The 20,141-nt window shown below is 37.4% G+C and overlaps 1 protein-coding gene across 1 annotated transcript in view; it reads left to right on the top strand.

Moving 5' to 3' along the window:
* Positions 1-5,094, top strand: part of LOC130239190 (pro-neuregulin-3, membrane-bound isoform) — a 655,667-nt gene extending 650,573 nt beyond the window's left edge. The window contains exon 9 of the mRNA XM_056470247.1: positions 1,979-5,094. Within this exon, the coding sequence (XP_056326222.1) occupies positions 1,979-2,531 (553 nt within the window). The 3' untranslated portion in view covers positions 2,532-5,094. The remainder of the gene's footprint in view (positions 1-1,978) is intronic.
* Positions 5,095-20,141: the final 15,047 nt, after the last annotated feature.

The raw sequence follows: 20,141 nt of genomic DNA, 5'->3' as shown, positions 1-20,141 counted from the left end.
TGTGTAGGATAATCGGGAGATGTATTGGGCCCGCTTAAACATTAGGCTATAGCACTTTTCTCATGGAAAGAGCAAATATTAAGTTCACTATCTGTAAATGACACACAGAAACGGATAATTCACAGGCAGTTTCAGTAGTGAAGTTCGTGCAAAGTGCAACATACAAAATTCAAACATGTGTGCAAAGCAAAAATATCCATATTTTGATACATATCCACACAAAATCTTGCTTTCGCTGCTCTCTCGCACACTCTCCTCTTTACGCACATAAACCGTATTGACTTGTGTAAACAATATCGAGATGTTAGAACTAAGATTAATATCACTGATTCGATTAATTAAATAAGACAGCTGTGTAAAGTGCTGTTGATTGCCGTTTTTTCCCTTTAAATCTCTCAATTTATTGTTTGTGATCTCCCTCAGTTATTGGACTTTATAGCTGACAAGGGAAAAACATAAAAAACATACACACTAGATCTTAAACTGTTACTGTTCACTGTTGTGTTTAACAGTAGTGCTATACAATATTGACAATTTAAGATTTGATAATGAATATTGAATAAATAATGAGAATTCAATATGTTTCAGCGAGCAGGTCAACACACACACAGAGCGCCATGGTAAAGCATGGCTAAACGCCATATTTGCATTGATTAAAACATGTTATATGTTTTATTTGCGAAATAAACACTGAAAAATGTTTTTAATTGTTTAGAATTGGTAATTAGCTATCTACCACAAACAAGTAGACTAATATGCAAAGATCTGCTATTCAACAATTTGTTATTAAAAAAATACTATTGTCCAGATTAGCTCTGGTGCATTAAATAATAATTAATAATAATAATAATAATAAGATTTTTAAAAAATCACTAAATATTGAAAATGCAATGGAATGTTGATATTTTTTAAATATATAACATATCATCTCGAAGTTACAGCATCAGCATATGTGACAACACTAGTTACAGTTATTGTAAACATTATTTTAGGCATTAACAGCAATATGGGTGATTCTATTGCATATATTTTTGACAAGCCGGAGCAGGGCCTGTGGTCCATGCTGGTGAATCCTATCTTAAAGGAATAGTTCATACAAAAAATAATTTTCTGACAAGTAACTCTCCCTTAAGCCATCAAAGATGTACAATAGTGACTTTTTTCTTCAGTAGAATATTAAGGAAGTGTTTTAGCCAAATTGTGTGACCCTTGGTGTGTTTTAAAATAATTAATACACATGACTCAGGGATATGGTGGTCTGATGAAGCTCACAGGTAGCTGTTGATTTGAATTTTATGAATCACCAAAGTCCCAGGTATGAGCTAAAATATTCAGCTGAAGAAGAAAAAAGTCATCTACACCTTTGATGGCTTTAATGAAAGTAACTTATCATTTTTGGATAAACCTTCCCTTTAGAATTTAGAGCACTATACTGTAGTGCTTACTCTAAGAAATAAAGGTAGGAGAGCTGTCACTGAGAGCTGTCACTAGCTTGTCATAAGGTACACATATGTACTGGAATGGTCCACATTCTTGAAGGTACATCTCAGTACAAATGTGTTCTTTTTTAAAAGGGCACCTCCACATGGACCACTCTTATAGCTTTATCTCTGAAAGCGCAAGTTGATCTCAATTAGAGATGGTCTCGAATGCCGATGGTCTTGAATATCTTGAATATACTGTCCACTGAATATATGGCCACTGAATGAATTGGCTTTCCTTGAAAATGGACTTTGCCATTGGCAAACATGGCAAGGTTCATGAACCGGTTTGAAACAGTTGTTGTTTTTGTTGTTCTGTTTGTTGATGCTTCAGGCACACGAATTACTCAATGTATTCATCTTCCAGAATTATATCCCCTCTTTTTAAGCTCTAACCAACAAAATCCCATGAAATGATACACATTCCTGTTCTTAACCTCCCTATTAATAAATATTTCACCATTTCTCTCTCTCTCTCTCTCTCTCTCTCTTTGCAGGAACATCTCTGGCCCAGGTAATGACCTGCATCAGGATTCATTTTATAATATGCAAGCCTCGCAATCCTCAAAATCTTGGAGCTGCCACTTAGACCACAGGTGTGCTAGGAGCCTCCGGTCGGGCGGTGCAAGCCAAAGTCCTCCTGCTCCATACCGACCCTGCTCTATCCCAATCATCCCCTCTGTCCACTCCTACCAGGATGAGGTCTCGTGTATGCAAACCACCCCCACTGATGGAAGCAGTCACTCTAGTCCTCTTGAGGGAAAAGCGAATACTGCAGCTGTCCATCAACAGTCCATCCGAGCGGCTGGTAGACGAGAAGAAGTGGTTTCGCTACTGGACGAGGCTCAGGAGCAGCTTCGAGTGCTGGCACATGCCCAGAGGAAACATGAGGACCTCAGTAGCTCTGTCCCTCAGGGGGCCAAAGAGACTGTGTGCATCCTTTTAGCAAATGGGGGTGGACAAGGGGGAGTGGCCTCTTTTGGGCCAACGGAGACTCAGTTGGTGAGCCCAAGAGACACACACAAAGATGCCACGAAGCCTGGCCAATGAGAAGCGGCGGACATGACTAACCACAAACGTCCCGTGTGTCTTAGAGCTTCACAAAGCTCTGCCAAAATTGGGATATCACTGAAACCTACTGTACCATCGAATTTCTGAGGACCTGCTGTTGGTAGAAGTGTGGGGAGAGTTGACAGTCTGGAACATGTGAAAAGATAATTTATTTATATGCATTTATTTAAGGAGAACTTCTGCTTAGAAAAAGAAACCAAATAGTCTGTCATCTCCATGGTGTTTTTAACTGTATAAAATATACATAAATATATATAAATGGATATAAATATATGAATTCAAACTGGTGACCAAGTACAAAAAAGGAATATGGGAATGAGAAACTTTCTTTTGTAATGTATCAGCTCCACATCCTTAAAGACTAAATACTCAGTGGTTTAAAAAAAGAATTATATAAAAAAAGAAGTTTTTCCACTTGTTTCACACATTTCCAGCCGAGCTAAGCTTGTCCGACACACAATCTTGTGTTTTGCACCTGCAGCAGCTGTGTTTACTATCACCGTCCCAGTCACTGTCCTCTACCCTGCCAAGGAATATGGCTCCATCTGCCTTTGAAAACCGTGGAACGTGGATTACAATTGGACTAAACTTCTAAACGCTAATCGTATCCAGGCATGAGGTAACTGATAGTTAAGCACTGCCTCCAAGACATCGATTGGAAGAATTTGGTGTGTCTGTCTGTTTGTGGAGCAATCTGCGTTTTGTTTTCTGTGCCTCGGTACGTTCACTCGTTCATTTTGGTTTGGATGCGAGTAAAGATAAGCTGACGGAACAGAGCACTTTGTACTGCACACCACCCGAGATGCGCAAACAGATTGTTGTCGCCTCTCTGGATGGACCGAGGAGATTCCTGCATGGGATATTAGAGGACAGGTTCGGCCAACATAAGGAGCTTCTGTTTTTTTGTTTTTCTTATAGGATTGTCTGCTGCTTTCTGGGAAAGTGGGTGGAAGCAGCAGTCACTATCAGTCTGTATGCTCCCTTTGGATTGGGACATAATATGTCTGTGAATTAACAACCAAATGTGGAAAGAAAGAAAAATTAACAATGAATCTTTTGTGAAACTGTTTCTTTGTTTACAATGTTTTTTCTTTTATTTTATTTTCTGACCCCCGATTCACACATTTGTGCATGTTGATGGTTTTGTTTTGCAGATTCAAGCCATGATAGTTAACGATACCTATAACAATTTATAGAAAAGCCCCACCAAAATTTAATTGACATGAATCTGGTGATTTCAACCCAAATACTGACATTAACAACATGAGTGGTCTGAGTTTTATAGATCAGTCGTAAATGACCATCATCTGAGAAATGCTCAGTGGCAGCATTATATCAGATTTACTTTTCTTACATGCTGTTGTTCATGCCCGAGAATTTATTTAAGACCTGACCACTGTAGTTTACTTTTAAATCCCTCTTCGCATTTAATGTTGCATTTGTCCTCCATCACAGCTTGTGTCCACCATGCCGGCCATAACTTAAGGCCAAAATGAAATGAAATATCTCCTGGTAAGAGAAAGCAAAGTTAAAGGTTAGCCTGAGGCAGAAAGTAGCTATAAGGGCAGACAGATAAGGCTCTCGCTTGATCTTACATCTTCCTCTGGCTACAAGCACTGACCTCATCAGCGAATCACAGTGTGGTGGCATGTCAATCAAATGCTAGATGCCAAAACACCGGTACCAATCTGTAATCGTGGATCATAAATGACAATATTACTGGAAGAGAGATTTAGATTTCAATGCTGTTATGTTATCAAAAAGTTTTAATGGAAAATGAAGAAATGGTATTTTGATAAGAATGATGCTGATCATTGAATTTCAGAGTGTTTTGCTCCCTACGGTTGAGGTCAGTGTACCAGAAGAGATCAGTGTTCATCAGAAGAAATAAACAGAAGAGTAAAATGATGTGACAATTTTTGAGTGATTAATCCCTTTAAGAGTAAGAGGTCTTTTTTATTTTGTGATATTTTTTATTTTTAACAAATTAACAGTATGATTATTGATCTGTGTGTGCATGTAGTTTTATTAATTTATTTTTACATGCAACAAAAATGAGGCCATATTACTACTGTAGATGATCTATAAAACTGCAGACTCATTCACATCCAGGCCATGTCAACAGATACAGAAATCGTTCTTCACCTGTTAATGTTCACTTTCAGTTGAAACGGTTTGGGAAATGTTTTGTTTGAGCTGGACCATATTTTGTACACTAGTGCTTAAGTATATTAAATTATGTTTTTGCACAGTTATTGCAATGTATGGTACTTTATGCTGTCATTATTTCACAATGTGACTTGATGCATTTATTACTGAAGAGAGAAATATATTGCAAGATATGTTCGAACAGAATGTGGAACTACATGCGACTGTGCAAGAGGGTTGAACACGAGCACAACTGAAACTTCATGGTTCTGTATGACAGCCCCCTTGACGTACGTTAATGTGCAATTTCAAAAATGAAAAATGACAATTTTGTTCATTCTTGTATGTGAGAAACTGCATTATTTCCCTCCCTATTGAAATAGTTTTTCTTTTAATTTAGTTCATTTTTTTATTTTTTCAATAAAGATGAATCTTCAGTGTTGACTAATGTTAGAATGAGTGTTTTTTTGTTAAATAAATGCATAATTAGCTAATATAAATCCAGAATTAAAGCTGCAAGCAGCGATGAAAGGGATTTTGAACAGAGAACATTGGACAAGAATAATTCAAGCTGATAAATATAAAATCCTTCTGTCAGCAGGTGTCATGTAGATATCTTCAGGCGAGGAGTCTCATCAAACATTTGAATATACAGGCAGATAGGACATTGTTTGGCTGAGTTATAAGTACTTCCTCTTCTTTCATTGCGAAACACCTATCTTTATCAGTCCAACACCGACACACCCTTCGACAAAAACTCTAGGGGCCCTATCATACACCCGGCGCAATAAGGCGCAAGACGTATTTCCACGGCATGTTGATATTTTCAGACCAACACAACCCTAATTTTCCCATTTTCCGCCACATTTTTAAATAGCTAATCCATTTGCGCCACTTTGTAGACTCATGGGTGTTCTGGTTTGATTAAGAGGTGTGTTAAGTCGCATTGTTGGCGCGTCGCTATTTGGAACTAAAATAGACTGCTCAATAGACCAGCTGAAAGGTCTAAAGTCCAGCGCAGAGGGAGTTAGTTGTGTGCCTCACTTAAACATTGCTTAAAACACGCAGGGTGTACAGCAATATGCAAATATCTTTACAAATGAAAAAGAATTAAAGGATCAAAAAATTTTTTTTAAATATTACTTTCTACATCAATATAAAAACCACTGTCTCCATGACTTCATCTCGGGGTGGGGTTTTTTTTTTTTAGTTTATTTATGACTATTTGCTTTGGTATATTGTTATCATTATTAGTAATAGTATTTATTCAATGCATATTTTTATTTGTTTTATTAAAAACAAGCTTAGATTTGTCCACCTGGTTTTGGACCATATGGGGCATAGGATGTGTATTTGGAAAAAACTCATTTTTTTGACCACACTTCGTTATTATTGTTCATTTATTCATATGCTGTAAATTAGAACTGAATTTAGAAAAAGTTTTGAAATAAATCTTTGCACTTAACAAACGAAATTTATTATGTAGGCTAATCGATGTCTGTGTGTACATGACCATTTCCTTATCCACGAAAGAAAGAAAGTGAAACTAAAGGCCGATTGGAGGAGGCTCATTCTTGCACTGCAGATGCTCTGCTCTAGATCATGGGTGCCCAAACTCAGTCCTGGAGGTCCTGTGCCTGAATAGTTTAGCTGCAAGTTCCTTCAACATGCCTGGCTGACAGTTTCTAGTTTACATAGAAAGAGCTTGATGAGCTGGTTCAGGTGTTTCTAATAAGGATTAGAATTAAAATATGCAGGACACCGGCCCTCCAGAACCGAGTTTGCTCTAGATCTTCACAATATAACTTCGCTAGAGCCTTCAGATAACATCACACAAATTTGGTGCTGATATGATAAAATATGTAGGAGGAGTTTGTTATGTCATATCCTGTTGCCAGCAGGTAGCGCTATGACTGAGCCTGAATATTGGCTTGCAAACGTGTTCAGGTCAAGACTCTTATCAAACTTTTGAATTATGAGACAGATCAGATGTTGCATGTCTTATAACAACTTCCTGTTTCGTGGCAAAACATCAAAGTTTGTGAGGCTGCCATGGACACACCCTTCAATGAATACTCTAGATCTTCCCAATTTAGATGACCTTTAAATGACAATATCCAATTTTGGTGTTGATCTGATAAAAACCCTAGGAGGAGTTTGTTAAAATACAAGGCCTGGAAATGGCAAAAACTGCACTTTTTTGGCAGAGGAGATAAAAAATATCCGACCTCCTGTTGGGTTTGAGATTTTGCTTCAAGAGACTTTTTTGAAGGTATTGGCATGTTTGATGTATGTGCCAATTTTGTATGTGTGTATGAAACGTAGCTTGGGGGCCAATGCATTAAATGAGCATAGGTGGCACTGTCGAGCCATTTTGCCACACCCACTTCCAAAACTTATAAAGCTACGGTCACACCGGGCTTTGTGTGTGCGAAATTCTGTCGTGCGGCGCTGCGAAAAGGGGCGGGATTAAACAAGCTTATTAGACATTAAAAAAAGCGAGCAATTGCTCCATGTTTTACATTTTTGCCCAGAGAAGTCCTGTTTTGATCCTCGATTGGTCTCACGCAGTCAAGTGATGCGATTTCGCAGGTCATAATTCACCAAGCTTGAACTTTGCACCGCAGCAACCTGCGAAACTTAACGCATGACCCCGCGTTTCCGGTCTGACGCATTCACGTGCGTATGAATGGAAGTCTATGGGAGGAAAAGTCAAGTGTGACCGCAGCTTTACACATGTACATTTTTGCCACTTCTGGCACGTGAGCAAAGTTTTCTGAGTTTTCAAGCATGTTTAGATCCTCAAAAATGTGATTCATTCCAGAGCATCTCAAAACTCAATTCCTGGGATGCCGCTCTGCAGGGTTTTGCTCCAACCCTGATCAAACACAGCTTATCCAACTACTGAAGATGTTCATGACTCTTTGGAACACCTCGATTATTTGGATCAGCTGTTTTTGATATAGTTGGAGTAAAACTGCAGAGCTGCAGACCTCCACAAATTAAGTTTACAGCTGCTGTCGCACTGCACTTTTCTTCTTATAGACATCCGTTCATACGCACGCAAATTCGTCAGACCGGAAACGCAAGCTCCTTCGTCAAGTTTCGCAGTTCTCTGTGTTGGAAAGTTCAAGCTTGGTGAACTCTGATCTGCAAAATCGCATCACATGATTGCATGATAGGTGTTCTGTCCCTAAATATCAGTTTATATCACCCAGTATAGAGTTATTTTTGAATAAGTATTTATCTACAAAGTTACTGTAGATATTGTTTTCATTTTTAGTCATTTTTATGCATTTGCCTGTTTTTATATATATTTATATATTGTTTAGTAGCCTATATATAACAGAAAGTGCTCTGTCATGCCATCTCAGCACATTATTGATGAGCTCATAATCTAGAAGAGGAGGCAAGTACATCCTGCTAGTACACAGTTTGACGGTGGTAGTGATTAATGTTCACAAAATCTAAGATTTCATAAAGCAATATAAAGCTGATGCAAGACTTAAACACAAGACGAAATGTGTTTATCGCCTCAACATTCAATAAAACTGAATTATAAAACAACAACAGTGAACATAAGTGCAAGTTATCTATATGTAGTAAGGATCAAATTGGAACAATGCAAAATTTCTTGTATTTCGTAGTCACTCCTTAGTCCTATTTAAAGTTAGAGATTGTTTTATGAGTTAAACGTAAACTGAAGAACTCATAAAACATGTTTGTTTGAAAAAGAACACTGATCAAAAGTTAGAGAAGACATCTGCTAGTTATTAGTTAATCTGCACCTGGTGGTAATTTCCTTAATTATCAAATTAAGGAAATCATATTTAAGTGCATGGCAGCCAAACTTTCCAGCTTTCACTGACTTTGCAAGATGGTGAGCCGTTCTAAAGTGACTGAAATCCTTCAACAGCAGATTGTCCAGATGAAGGCTAAAGGGAATATCCTTTCTATCATAGCAGTTTCATCCTCAGGTAATGAAAGCAGGTTAAATTTAATTGGGTCCAATGGGAAACATTATGCTTATAATCAAACTGGGGAAAGACTGTACTCGAAGTGTGTATTAGAGAAAGGTGTCAGTTTTCATGCAGGACCCTCTTATCCTGGCCACAGATGAGCTCAAGTCATTCAAGGGCCGACACTTACTAATTTTTAAGTAAAGTTTGAGTTATTATCTTTTTTGTGTACTCTAATTTTGATCACAGTATTTACCGCAAAATAAAGTTTTTATTTTTTATTTTTTGCAGTTCCTTAGTTATTTTGTTAAACATGTTTTAACTAGCATGGTAAAGCCTGGAAACTAAAAGGTAACTAATTTGTTTAAATGTTGACATGAAGACTATTTTTGAGGGGGAAAAAATCAAGTGTTTATAGAGTGTGTCAAGTGTGTATACATTATTTTATATCTACATATTAAGCAATATGCGAAATGTAACAGGTTGTGCATTTTTATTATGATTTTTTTTTTACACGAGGCTGGTTTCTCAAAGGACATCCCTTCATCACGTTTTTCAGAACACAAACTCAATTTTTTTTTTAACACTACATACCACCACCCAAGGAATATCACCTGGGATGAGAGAACGATCCAAGAGGATTGAAGAATAAATTAGAATTGTGTAAGCTGGAGGAGTTTTATCGTTCCAGTATCTCTTAAAATACTGAAGATAAAATAGGTTCATCCTTGGGGAAATAAGCTTTTGTTTCTCCAGCATGTTGAAAACACACCAATCCCAAGATCTACAGAAACCAGTTTAATGGCATGTATTCAGATTCACATGAGCGGGTGATCGGATTTCCGTTTCAACAGCCTTGAACAGTCCACGAATGTTACTGAACCACAAGAGAGCCCATGCTGTCTAAAGAAACTGAGATTCAGGCAAAACCCATGAAGAGTGTGATTACAGTCTGAAGCATGAAGCTGCCACGAAGGTCAAGCAGTGACTACCTTCAAGGAAAATCCTTAGTGTACCAGCTGAAGAAACTGTATTGGGATGGTTTTGTTGACCGGAGTATAACCTTGATGTGGGTGTTTCAGAATTTATATCCTGGCTGAATATCAAAACATACACTTGTCACTTCCAGAAACTGCACAGCAGACTAGCAAACAGAATGGAGCTGCATTTTTTTCTTTAAATGTTTATATATTTTTGCGTAATGTGTGTCAAAAGGGTTGCGGATAAACCGGGACTAATCAGAGTTTAATTAATGCATCTTTTCATTTCAGTCAGCATTAGGCCAATTCAAATGTCTGAAAATCGCAGACCACTTTTTTAATTGCAGACCAATTTTAATTCAATGCTGGCATGCCAAGGGGTAATCACGGGCACACAAGTGATGATAAGAGGGATTAATGTTAACTGCATATTATTCAATTGTTTATTTCAGAAAAGTTTATTATATCTGCAAATCACCATTATAAAATCACCATGTTTAAGATAATTGTCTGTGTTGCCTGACTGGGACACAATCAGACATGAAGGACAGAATTAAATTACATTGTTCTGAAACATGTCTTTGAAATGAGCATTCACCTCAGTATTTTCATTGCTTAACTACTGCTTCTGGTGGCTCATTGTGGATATATACCAGCTCTACATTTCTGGAGACAGCAAAATATGTACACAGAGGTACGTCTGGCTGCATTTTGGCTGCAAAAATGCTATGGGGTGGTATGACACCGCCAACACCTTCTGTTTTTCTTCCCGCTGCTGCTGATGGCTTTCTGGTGTTACCAGATTTCCCAGTAGCTCGCCACATATGTCGATGGACCAGAAAAGTACAGTTTCAGAAACCAGGCAAAACAAAATCAAAAATGTTATTGAATAAATAACAGACTGAAAAGGTGGTAAAATCACGCAACCATGGCTTCTGCAGGACTTACACCAGAAGAGGATGCACAAATGGCACGTACGAGAAGAATTTGAGTTCCTCAAAAATTGCACACAGTGGCCTCGGGTGCGAAAAAAAAACTGCAAGCAGACTGGGTAGGTATTTAGTGGCCACCAGAAATGTAGGCCCGGGTACATATCCACAATGAGCCTGTGTTGCGTTTATGTCTACTTGTTCAACTTGTTTAATGCTTGAACATCTAAATGAATGCTTAGGTCTTTTTAACTGACTATATTTTGATTATATAGCATTCTAGATGCTGTAAACTAAGTCATATGAAATTAAAAATAGATTAAAAAGATTTTTGGTGGCCAAATTTTTTTTTTTTTTTGCATTTGACACACTAAAAAAATTCTGTGCATTGTCTTATGTTAGTCAGGGAAGGGCTTAACCAATAAGGGAGGTAAGCAGCCACTTAGGGCCCCAAACAATGCCAAGGAGCCTATATTAATCATATCTCTCTCTCTCTCTCTCTCTATATATATATATATATATATAGAGAGAGAGAGAGAGAGAGAGAGAGAGAGAGAGAGAGAGAGAGAGAGAGAGACCGGAAGTCTAAAGCCAAAAAAGATTCCAATGGCTGTGCCTTCTCGCAAGCAAAGAATAAGGTCAATAGCAAAGCCAAACTCTCCAAAAAGAAAACTACCTTACTTAACTAAACTGAACCCTGTCAGGTTGTGGAGTCTGTTTAGTGTGCACATTTACATATTGAATTGATGTACATTACATCCTCTCATGCACAGAAAAATGATGCCAGTCGACCATTGACTGTCTATGCAATGTGTTTAAGTGCAACATCCAGATGCACACAATGCCAAAGTTGGCTTTTAAGCTGCATGGGAAAGCCAAAATGTTAGTACCACCACAAGTAGAGTGAAAAATTATCACTTAACTGTACTATTACTGAACCGTAAATGTATATCTTCAACACTCAGAGAATGTTGGCCATTTGAGCATCTTGAATCAGTGCTCGTTCTCTCACAAGCACAGAATGTTCTTGCCAGTCAGCAATCAGCTCTAGTCTTTTGCAGTGTATTGCCCAGATACACCAAATGCCAAAATTTGCTTTTGCAGACACTTGTTTTGTGAAGACTGCAAATCAAATTACACAAAATTATCCTTGAAACCCACTGGACAAGTAAACTGGTCATCTATACACTCTTTCCACTTCAACAGAGTTTGGCTGAATGAACATGTAAGCCTTCCTCAACCCTCTCATGCAGGTGCCGCGCAATTATACCAGTTGGCCATTGACTTGAGGTCTTCATGGTGGGCTTTAGTTTAACATTTTAGACCAGATGCATGCAATGTTGGCTTTCAGCACTGCTGGGTCTTTGATGATTGCCAGTCAGTTGACTTCCTGGAGTCATAAGCTTTATGGGAAAGCCAAAACTCCAATAACAGAACAGCATCACTCAACTGAACACACAGAACAGATAAATTATTCTTGCAAAGCACTGGACAAGTTAATTGGTCATGTACATCAGCTGTTCTCAATTCTGGTCCTTGCCCTGTGAAGTGGACATCATAACATATTTTTCTAAGATTCCAGTTTTAAAGAAATGTTCAATTCAAAGGGTATTAAAGTGCATGAGATGTGACTTTTATGCAAATCTTATAGTTATGGTTAAATAACCCTTCACACTTCTGTAATAAGTTCACAGCTGCAAACAGTGCAGTGCAAACCTTAGTTTTTAAAAACAAAGTAAACTTCAGCCAATTTCCTGTGTGCAGGGTCCAGGGGGTAGAGAGCAGTGAACACTATGTAGCAAACATGCCAAATGGAAAACAGTTCTTTCATTGAGCTCTCTCTAATTAGCTAGTTATCTAAAGCAGGTGTCTTAAACAAGAGAGTAATGCAAAATGTGCAGAGCAGGGGGTCACGTGGACCACAATTGAGATTCACTGATCCCTGACCATCATCGAGCATCTGCCAGTTTGTTTTATTTTTATGAGTTTCATACACCAGCATTAGTTGGCACACCACTTTAGATTTTGACTAAGCAAGTTATATTTGCATCTATCTACTCAAACAGGCAGCTGTCAAATGTTAAATACGGATATTTACGAGACCATTGACATGTTTGGCCAGGGGACACATCCATACTCTTTTAAAAGGACACCCTGTGATTTTTAATGACCAAAAAGAGTTTAAGGCCCTGTTCAAATAATACGTTATAATTTTAAAATGCATAAGTTATGCTTTGGTTATGCCTTCCATCCACACTACCCCCGGAGTTTTCGAGCCCTGAAAACAGTGACTTGAAAACACTGAAGAGGCCATTAACATTTTAAAACACTACTGCTCCATGTCAGTGTGGATGCGGGGAAAAGGAGACATTTGAAAATGGGGATGTGACTGCAGACAATCGTGATTGGAGCTTTTTCTCAAGTAGTCTTGCATCCTTACCTTGTAAGTTTAGACTTCGCAAATTTTGTATGGAAAACATACTCCTGAGGACACGCCAGGTAAATCTTCAAAGGTAACGGTGTACTTTATAACCTCTTTTACATCACCCTGGCTATGTTGTTTCACTATCTCAACAATAAAATGAAAACATGATATAAGAAACTGCCTATTTTCATTCATTCATTTATTCATTTTCTTTTCGGCTTAGTCCCTTTATTAATCTGGGGTTGCCACAGAGGAATGAACCGGCAACCTATCCAGCACATGTTTTACGCAGCGGATGCCCTTCCAGCTGCAACCGATCACTGGGAAACACTCACACACTCTAGGAACAATTTTTAGCTGTGTCCCAAATATGCACTATTCTACGCCATTTTGTAGTATAAATAGTGTAAGTAGTGCGTTCACACTGAAAACTTTAAAAATAATAAGTGCCCTTTAATGATGATGCACTCATTCAGCCGGTAAAATTAAGTGTGTAATGATGGACACTTCATGCACTCAACAACCGCAGTCTTGCTCACGTAGTGGAAAGGGCGGAGCAATCGGGCGCACATGTTGGATAACTTTATTTATTTTGGATGGTGAAAGCAAAATTCTCCTACGAGAGGAATTATACCGCCTCCCTATTTGATATTTTGGTCATTTATTACACTGATTTGGCAACCATCAAACGTCATCTGGGAAACGGGTTGAATTTCCGCTTAGTAAAAAACATTAGTGCTCCATTTGGGACGACACTACATACAAATACTATCCTGTTGAGTGTGTAAGTGCATAAGTACATAGTGCATGAGTGCATAGTGTATAGTGTGCCATTTGAGACGCAGCTCATGTCTTTGGACTCAGTACCCAGAGGAAACCATCGTGAACGCGCGGAGAACATGCAAACTCCACACAGTAATGCCAATTGACCCCGTCGAGGCTTGAACCATCTGCCAATTTTCATTTTGATATTAACTTAACATACACCAAAAATGTTGAGGCATCATGTAGCTACATATTTATATGACCGTCATCTTCACTGTATGCATATTTATAACAAAACTGAGCCTATAACATGACTGCCTTCTTTCAATTTTATTGAAAAATATTTTTTGCTGAATATAAGTTTTAATATTCAATGATGGCAATCAATAATACAATATTTCTACAATATGGGAAATAAAGGCAAACAAGCTTATATTTGTGCTTAAGCAAAACATGTTACCTGAGAACAAATAATAGATTCAAAATACAGAAGAGTTGTTAGATAGAGACAAGATGAATTAATTATCACGTTTAACAACTATAGTGAGATTAGATCCAGCAGTAGATCCTTGATGAACTGTCCGACATGCGCTTCTATCACATGAGGAGGTGTGCTCAAAGCACCCGCTGACTGCCTGTAGCTCAAACGTCTGCATACGATGCAGTGCATGCCAGAGTGTGTGTGTGGTCACGTGATATTCGTTTTCAGTGGATGGAGATCTTTTTAGAAGGGCTAGGTAAAACGCCAGTGTGGATGTGGATCGTTTTCTTTCTAAAATGCCGTTTTAAAACTAAAACATATTAAATGGGGTCTAAGCGGCAGTGCAGTGCAGTGCAGTATAGAACCCCCATCACTATGCTGGGGGCATTAGGACCCATACAGACCACCGTGTGAGCAGCCCTTGTTGGTCTCACTACCACCTCTTCCAGTCTTCCTAGTTTACCCATGTGGTCTCCCATCCAGGTACTAACCAGATGCAAACCTGCAACCCTTCAGTGGACAACCATGTTAAAGCTGCAGAGAGCGAGCTGCCAACCAGTTATTGTGGTAAGTTCTGTTGCATCATAACTAGTCATACCATGTCAGTTGATTGTACATTTATATTTATTAAGGAGGAAGAGGATTTAGGATTTCTAAAGTCACCAGAAAAGAAACAATATGTAAATGAAATGACAAATCTTGATGAGTTTAGCATTGTTCGCCTTTTTTACAAACACAAACACACAGAACAGATGAAGAGCAAACAGAGAGATAAAGAATAAATAGCATGTTATATTGATGGAGGATTAAGTGTTGACGAAACAGATGCATCTACAGTAGTTTCTTAAAAATGGCCAAAAATTCAGCTGCTGGCACAGTTTTAGACAAGTCATTCTATTAGCAGGGAACAATACAGGTGAAAGTACAACTGACTTCATGCCCCTTTGGGATGGCACCACAAAGCAACATTTGCTTCGCAGAACTCAAAGTCCTAAAATAGTAAGCCTACTATTTAGTTGACTGAGCATGTTAAATCTGTCCATCCTCTCACATAGGCACAGAACGTATTGGCTAGTTAGCCACTGGCTGTAAACATTGCGGTGTGTTCACATTTTATCCCACTCTCTCATGATGCCACAGTTGGCTTTTTGCCCTGGTAGGTCTTTGAAGATTTCAAATCAAATGAGACAATTTATCTTTGCAACCCAGTGGATAAGTAAACAGGTTATTTAAAGGCCCTGACCATCATCGAGCATCTGTCAACATACTGTAGTTTTTGTGGTGAGTCCTTTAATGTGGACAGGTTTTTGGCTGATGGAGCATGTTCAATCAGTGCCCTTCAGTGTGAGAGAGAGAACTCGGGTGGAATATGACTTCAGGGAGAAAACCACATCATTATTTTGATAGGTGTATTGGCATATTTGTAGGTCTCTTAGTAAAATCTGTTGACTTTGGACTCTGCTAATGGAATCACATTGAAATCTGTGTAAAAACAGCATGATGCATACTTCAGCAATGAGCCCCTTCTACAAAATAGACTGCATGTTCTATATACATTTGATTCATTTTGTGACCTTCTGCATTATTTATTTCTTCCAAAATAAATAAATAAATAGTTTGCCAATGAATGTATATTGTGTGTCTAGGAACTTTTAGCCAAGATGCACTCAAATACCAGCTATTTTTGGCACCTCTAGATTTTTGATGTTAGTGTCTCGTCTTAATGAGTCACAGAGATGTAGTTTTGTTACTCTCAGAATAACACCATACATAAATAACATGTTTCCCCAAGCAATATTTTAATATGAGAATGTCTGCAGAAGTAATCATCGGAACACATACAGTATATAATAATGAAAAAAGATTTCCGTTTGGCACACAATGTCTTTAACATTTCACACGCAACAAGCAATGAAAACAACAGTCAACAACACATCATTAAAGAAAGAGATGCACTCAAGTCATCACCATATAACTCAAAGAAAACAACAAACAACGCCAGTGGAAATAAAGTTCTAAACAGTAAAAACAATAAGACTGATTTGCATGATTTATTCACGCTGTGGTGTATGCTAGGAACAAGTCCAGCATCCAGCGCTGTATTACACATTTATCCATTAGCTTTATTCTGACAATACATACATGACAACACAAACAAATTTGTTTTCTGACATTCTTAGTCAACTAACATTATAGGGTAACCACACACATCCCTGCTTGGTCTTTAAATGTAATGGATTTCAGTTTTATCACAACATTTACACATTTTATCATGCTAAAATTGTCTAATTTAGGATATCATTTGACGAGAAAAAAACTCTCAGCTTAGAACTAGGTCAAACTTTTTTTTATAAAAATGTTAGCAGTATCACCAGAAGAAATAGACTTTACACACCTGAAACTTGTCTATAGCACTTGCTCACTGCTGCTCTTATAGTTGTGTAAATTGCTTCCTTGTCCTCATTTGTAAGTCGCTTTGGATAAAAGCGTCTGCTAAATGACTAAATGTAAATGTAAATGCTTCTGTAACAGTTTGAAGACTAGAAAAACAGACTTATGTAAAACCAAATGTTTATTGAACAGGTAAAAAAGTTATATCAGAACTGATTAAGGATACATTTTGTAAGATGATAACACTGATAGTCAATGTCTCTGTTACCAGGAGCTATTTTGCAGAAGATCACAATCAGAAACTAGACAACCCAACATACATACAGTAGAACATATAGGAGACAATGGAGATCCAGGAATGAAGAGTCTGGTAAGTATAGTATAGTCCTTATCGATAATAGAGACTAGCCAATGATCTTGTGGGAACTGAATGTGCTTCCTGTAACAGACCTCGACCTTTCTATTTTTTGAAAGTTGGATCTGGACATGTGCCAAACTCTGAAATGTTTTTAATGTGCTACCAATCAATGCCAATCTGGTCTCCTGCCAGAAGACACAGACCCGATTAGCCAACAAAATTGACAAAAAGCATCCTATATTCTTATTTTGTTTACTAAAAGTGCATGTCCAATCTTAGGTTGTCCTTATGATTCTATTTGTGTTGATTCATCCATCATCTAATTTTTAGGTTTCTTTTTTTTTATCTAAAACTTCTCTGCACTCTAAATACTGATATGATTAAAAAGTTATATGATACTTGTTTTAATACAATAATTAGCTTTCAAGCTAATTTTCTTTGTTATACAAAATTTAACTTAATATATTTAATCAGTTTGACTGAAACCAAAAAAAAAAAAAAACATCAAGATTATTTTATTGTGGCAGTCCATCATCCATAAGAGTCCCTTTGCTGTATGGTTGCTTGACAGGTGTTCATACATCATGCAATGTTATGATAACTCTTTAACTCTTGTGTCAACAGACACAATTTTGAATGATGTAATGTGCATGTTAGTGGTGTAAAATCAAATGGTAATTTTATTAAAATAATGGAAATTAAATATAAAATGAAAAATTATATAAACTGATGAGTCGATTACAAATATTGATTTCAATTAATTATCAGCTTTGACACAGCAGCCTTTGTCTAATCCTCTCATTGATGGCCCGTTTCTACTGACTGGTACAGTACGGTACGGGTCGGTATGGGTCACCTTCAGGCCTGTCATTCTCACTTGAGGAATACTCACCCAAAGTAAGGCTGTACGAGTCGTTCACATATCATATGAGATACATATTACTAACTTTTCTATGAAAATTATTTGATTATAACTGCAGATCAATGGCAGAGCAAATACATACAGACACTTACAGTCACCAATATGTTACCAGTTACAAAAATACTCCACGCAGCATACATTTAGTTCTTAATTGGGTTCAAAAACAACACACAACGTATAGCCTACAGTCAGTGCAACCTCTCATCCGTATCTTTAATCTTCACCAGCACATGTAACCTCTTGTTAGAAAGTAATTCTGTCATTCTGACTTCATAATAGTCCAAAAGGTGATGATAATAGTTAAACGTGGAAGTTTATTCATCTTTTAGGTTGCTGAAAGAATCATTTGCTCTGTTTTTTTCTGGCTTCTCCTTTGTTTTTTCACGCTTCACTCTCTCGTTTCTGAAAGGATCGGATGTCAGAAGCACTGGACGCGGATACGACTGATTTTGTTCTTCTTGTCTTTGTGGCTGTTCATCAAGATGATGACAAGGTTTGTTTGAGCTCAGCTCGAACATGGCTCATTATTTGATATTTTTCCGATGTAATGTCTAGGTTGTGTATTTAAAAATGGCGGTTTCTTTGTTTTCACTCTTCTGCTTATGTATGCCCTAGTGAATTATCTCTGTAAACCAATAGCGTTCAGCTGCGCGTCTAGCTTCACATTTTGGTACCCTTTGTCATACTAGGTACCCAAAAAGTTATACGATACGGTTTGCTTTTTGATACCTTTTGACAGTGGAAACAGACATAAAAGCGTAATGAACCATACCGTATCGTACCACTCAGTGCAAACAGTCCATATATAAACATCTACAATGCAGCAATCACAGTTTGTTTTTCATAAAAATCATGCATAATAAGATTAAAGCTGTAAAACAGTCATGATTGTTCTTTACTTACAGTATCTGTCCAACCCACAATGTCAAATCACATCAGAAAACACTGCATCAAGTGCACCTACTCTAAACAAAAGGCACCCAGCACTACTGCAGTGCATCATCTGGGCTATCTGACTCCCATCACCACCAGCTTTTCTCCAATCAACTTAAATTTGCACAAAACATTAAATAGACTCTTAAGTGACTTTTTTTTTTTTTTTTAAATGACAATTATTCCACACTTTTTTATTTGATCTGATTGGCAGATTACTCTCCAAAAAAATTCCACTGCTGCAATTCTCTTCGACAACTGTCTATCAACACTTTTAGAGAAGCAATTGAGCACACAAACTCAATTGACCATAAATTGTAGGACTGCTGTAGTGGATTTATGACCATTTAACCATGCTGATATTTACATATGACAGTTTATGAATCAGCAGGCTCATTTGCATCATATATGCTGGGGTGATTCAGTGTTATTCATAAAAGAGAATGCAAAGTGGATTTACACCCTTAGAACGCCCACAGACATTGAGGCATCAAACCAGTAATGGAAGTAATCGAATATAAGACTACAAACTCAGTCAGAAATGGATGAACTCTGGGTTATGTTATTGGTAAATGTTGAGAATTCAGTCCTCTGTGTGTTTATGAATGAAAAATTGGTCACTATTTATGTTAAGGTTAATTTCTCAGTATTAATAAATCATTAACCATGATTGTGTTTAATAAACTCCTAAGTTGCTGCTTATTAATAGTTAGTAAGGTAGTAGTTAAGTTTAGGCATTGAGTAGGATTAGAGGTGTAGAATAAGATGATATAGAATATATACTGTATATATTCATTATACAGTCAACACTTTATTATGTACACTTTACTAGTACCGGGTTGGACCAATTTTGCCTTTAGAACTGCCTTAATCATTCGTGGCATAGATTCAACAAAGTACTGGAAATATTCCTCAGAGATTTTGGTCCATATTGACATGTTAGCATCACAGTTGCTGCAGATTTGTCGGCTGCACATCCATGATGCAAATCTCCCATTTCCTCTCCTCCTATAGATTTAGATTTATAGATTATTATATAGATTTACAAATAAAAATGATTTCGTTTTTTTAACATTTAAATGCTGGAAAGTTTTTGTGGACTTAACATTTGGAAGATATTTAATGTCTGTTTGTTTTTTATGATTTCAGAGACAGCAAAAAAAACTGACCTACTTGGAAATATGTAGCTTTTTTGAAATAACAATCCATTATTCATGCACTGTTTGGAGATTTGCAGTATTGGGCCTTTATTGATGCATCTATTTATTCTAGTTGAAAAGCATGTTGTAGGCCAATCA

This window comes from Danio aesculapii, chromosome 13 (assembly GCF_903798145.1).
Source record: "Danio aesculapii chromosome 13, fDanAes4.1, whole genome shotgun sequence".
In the NCBI taxonomy this organism is placed as follows: domain Eukaryota; kingdom Metazoa; phylum Chordata; class Actinopteri; order Cypriniformes; family Danionidae; genus Danio; species Danio aesculapii.
The sequence above is the reverse complement of the archived record's forward strand: the minus strand, read 5'-3'. Positions and strand labels throughout refer to the sequence as shown.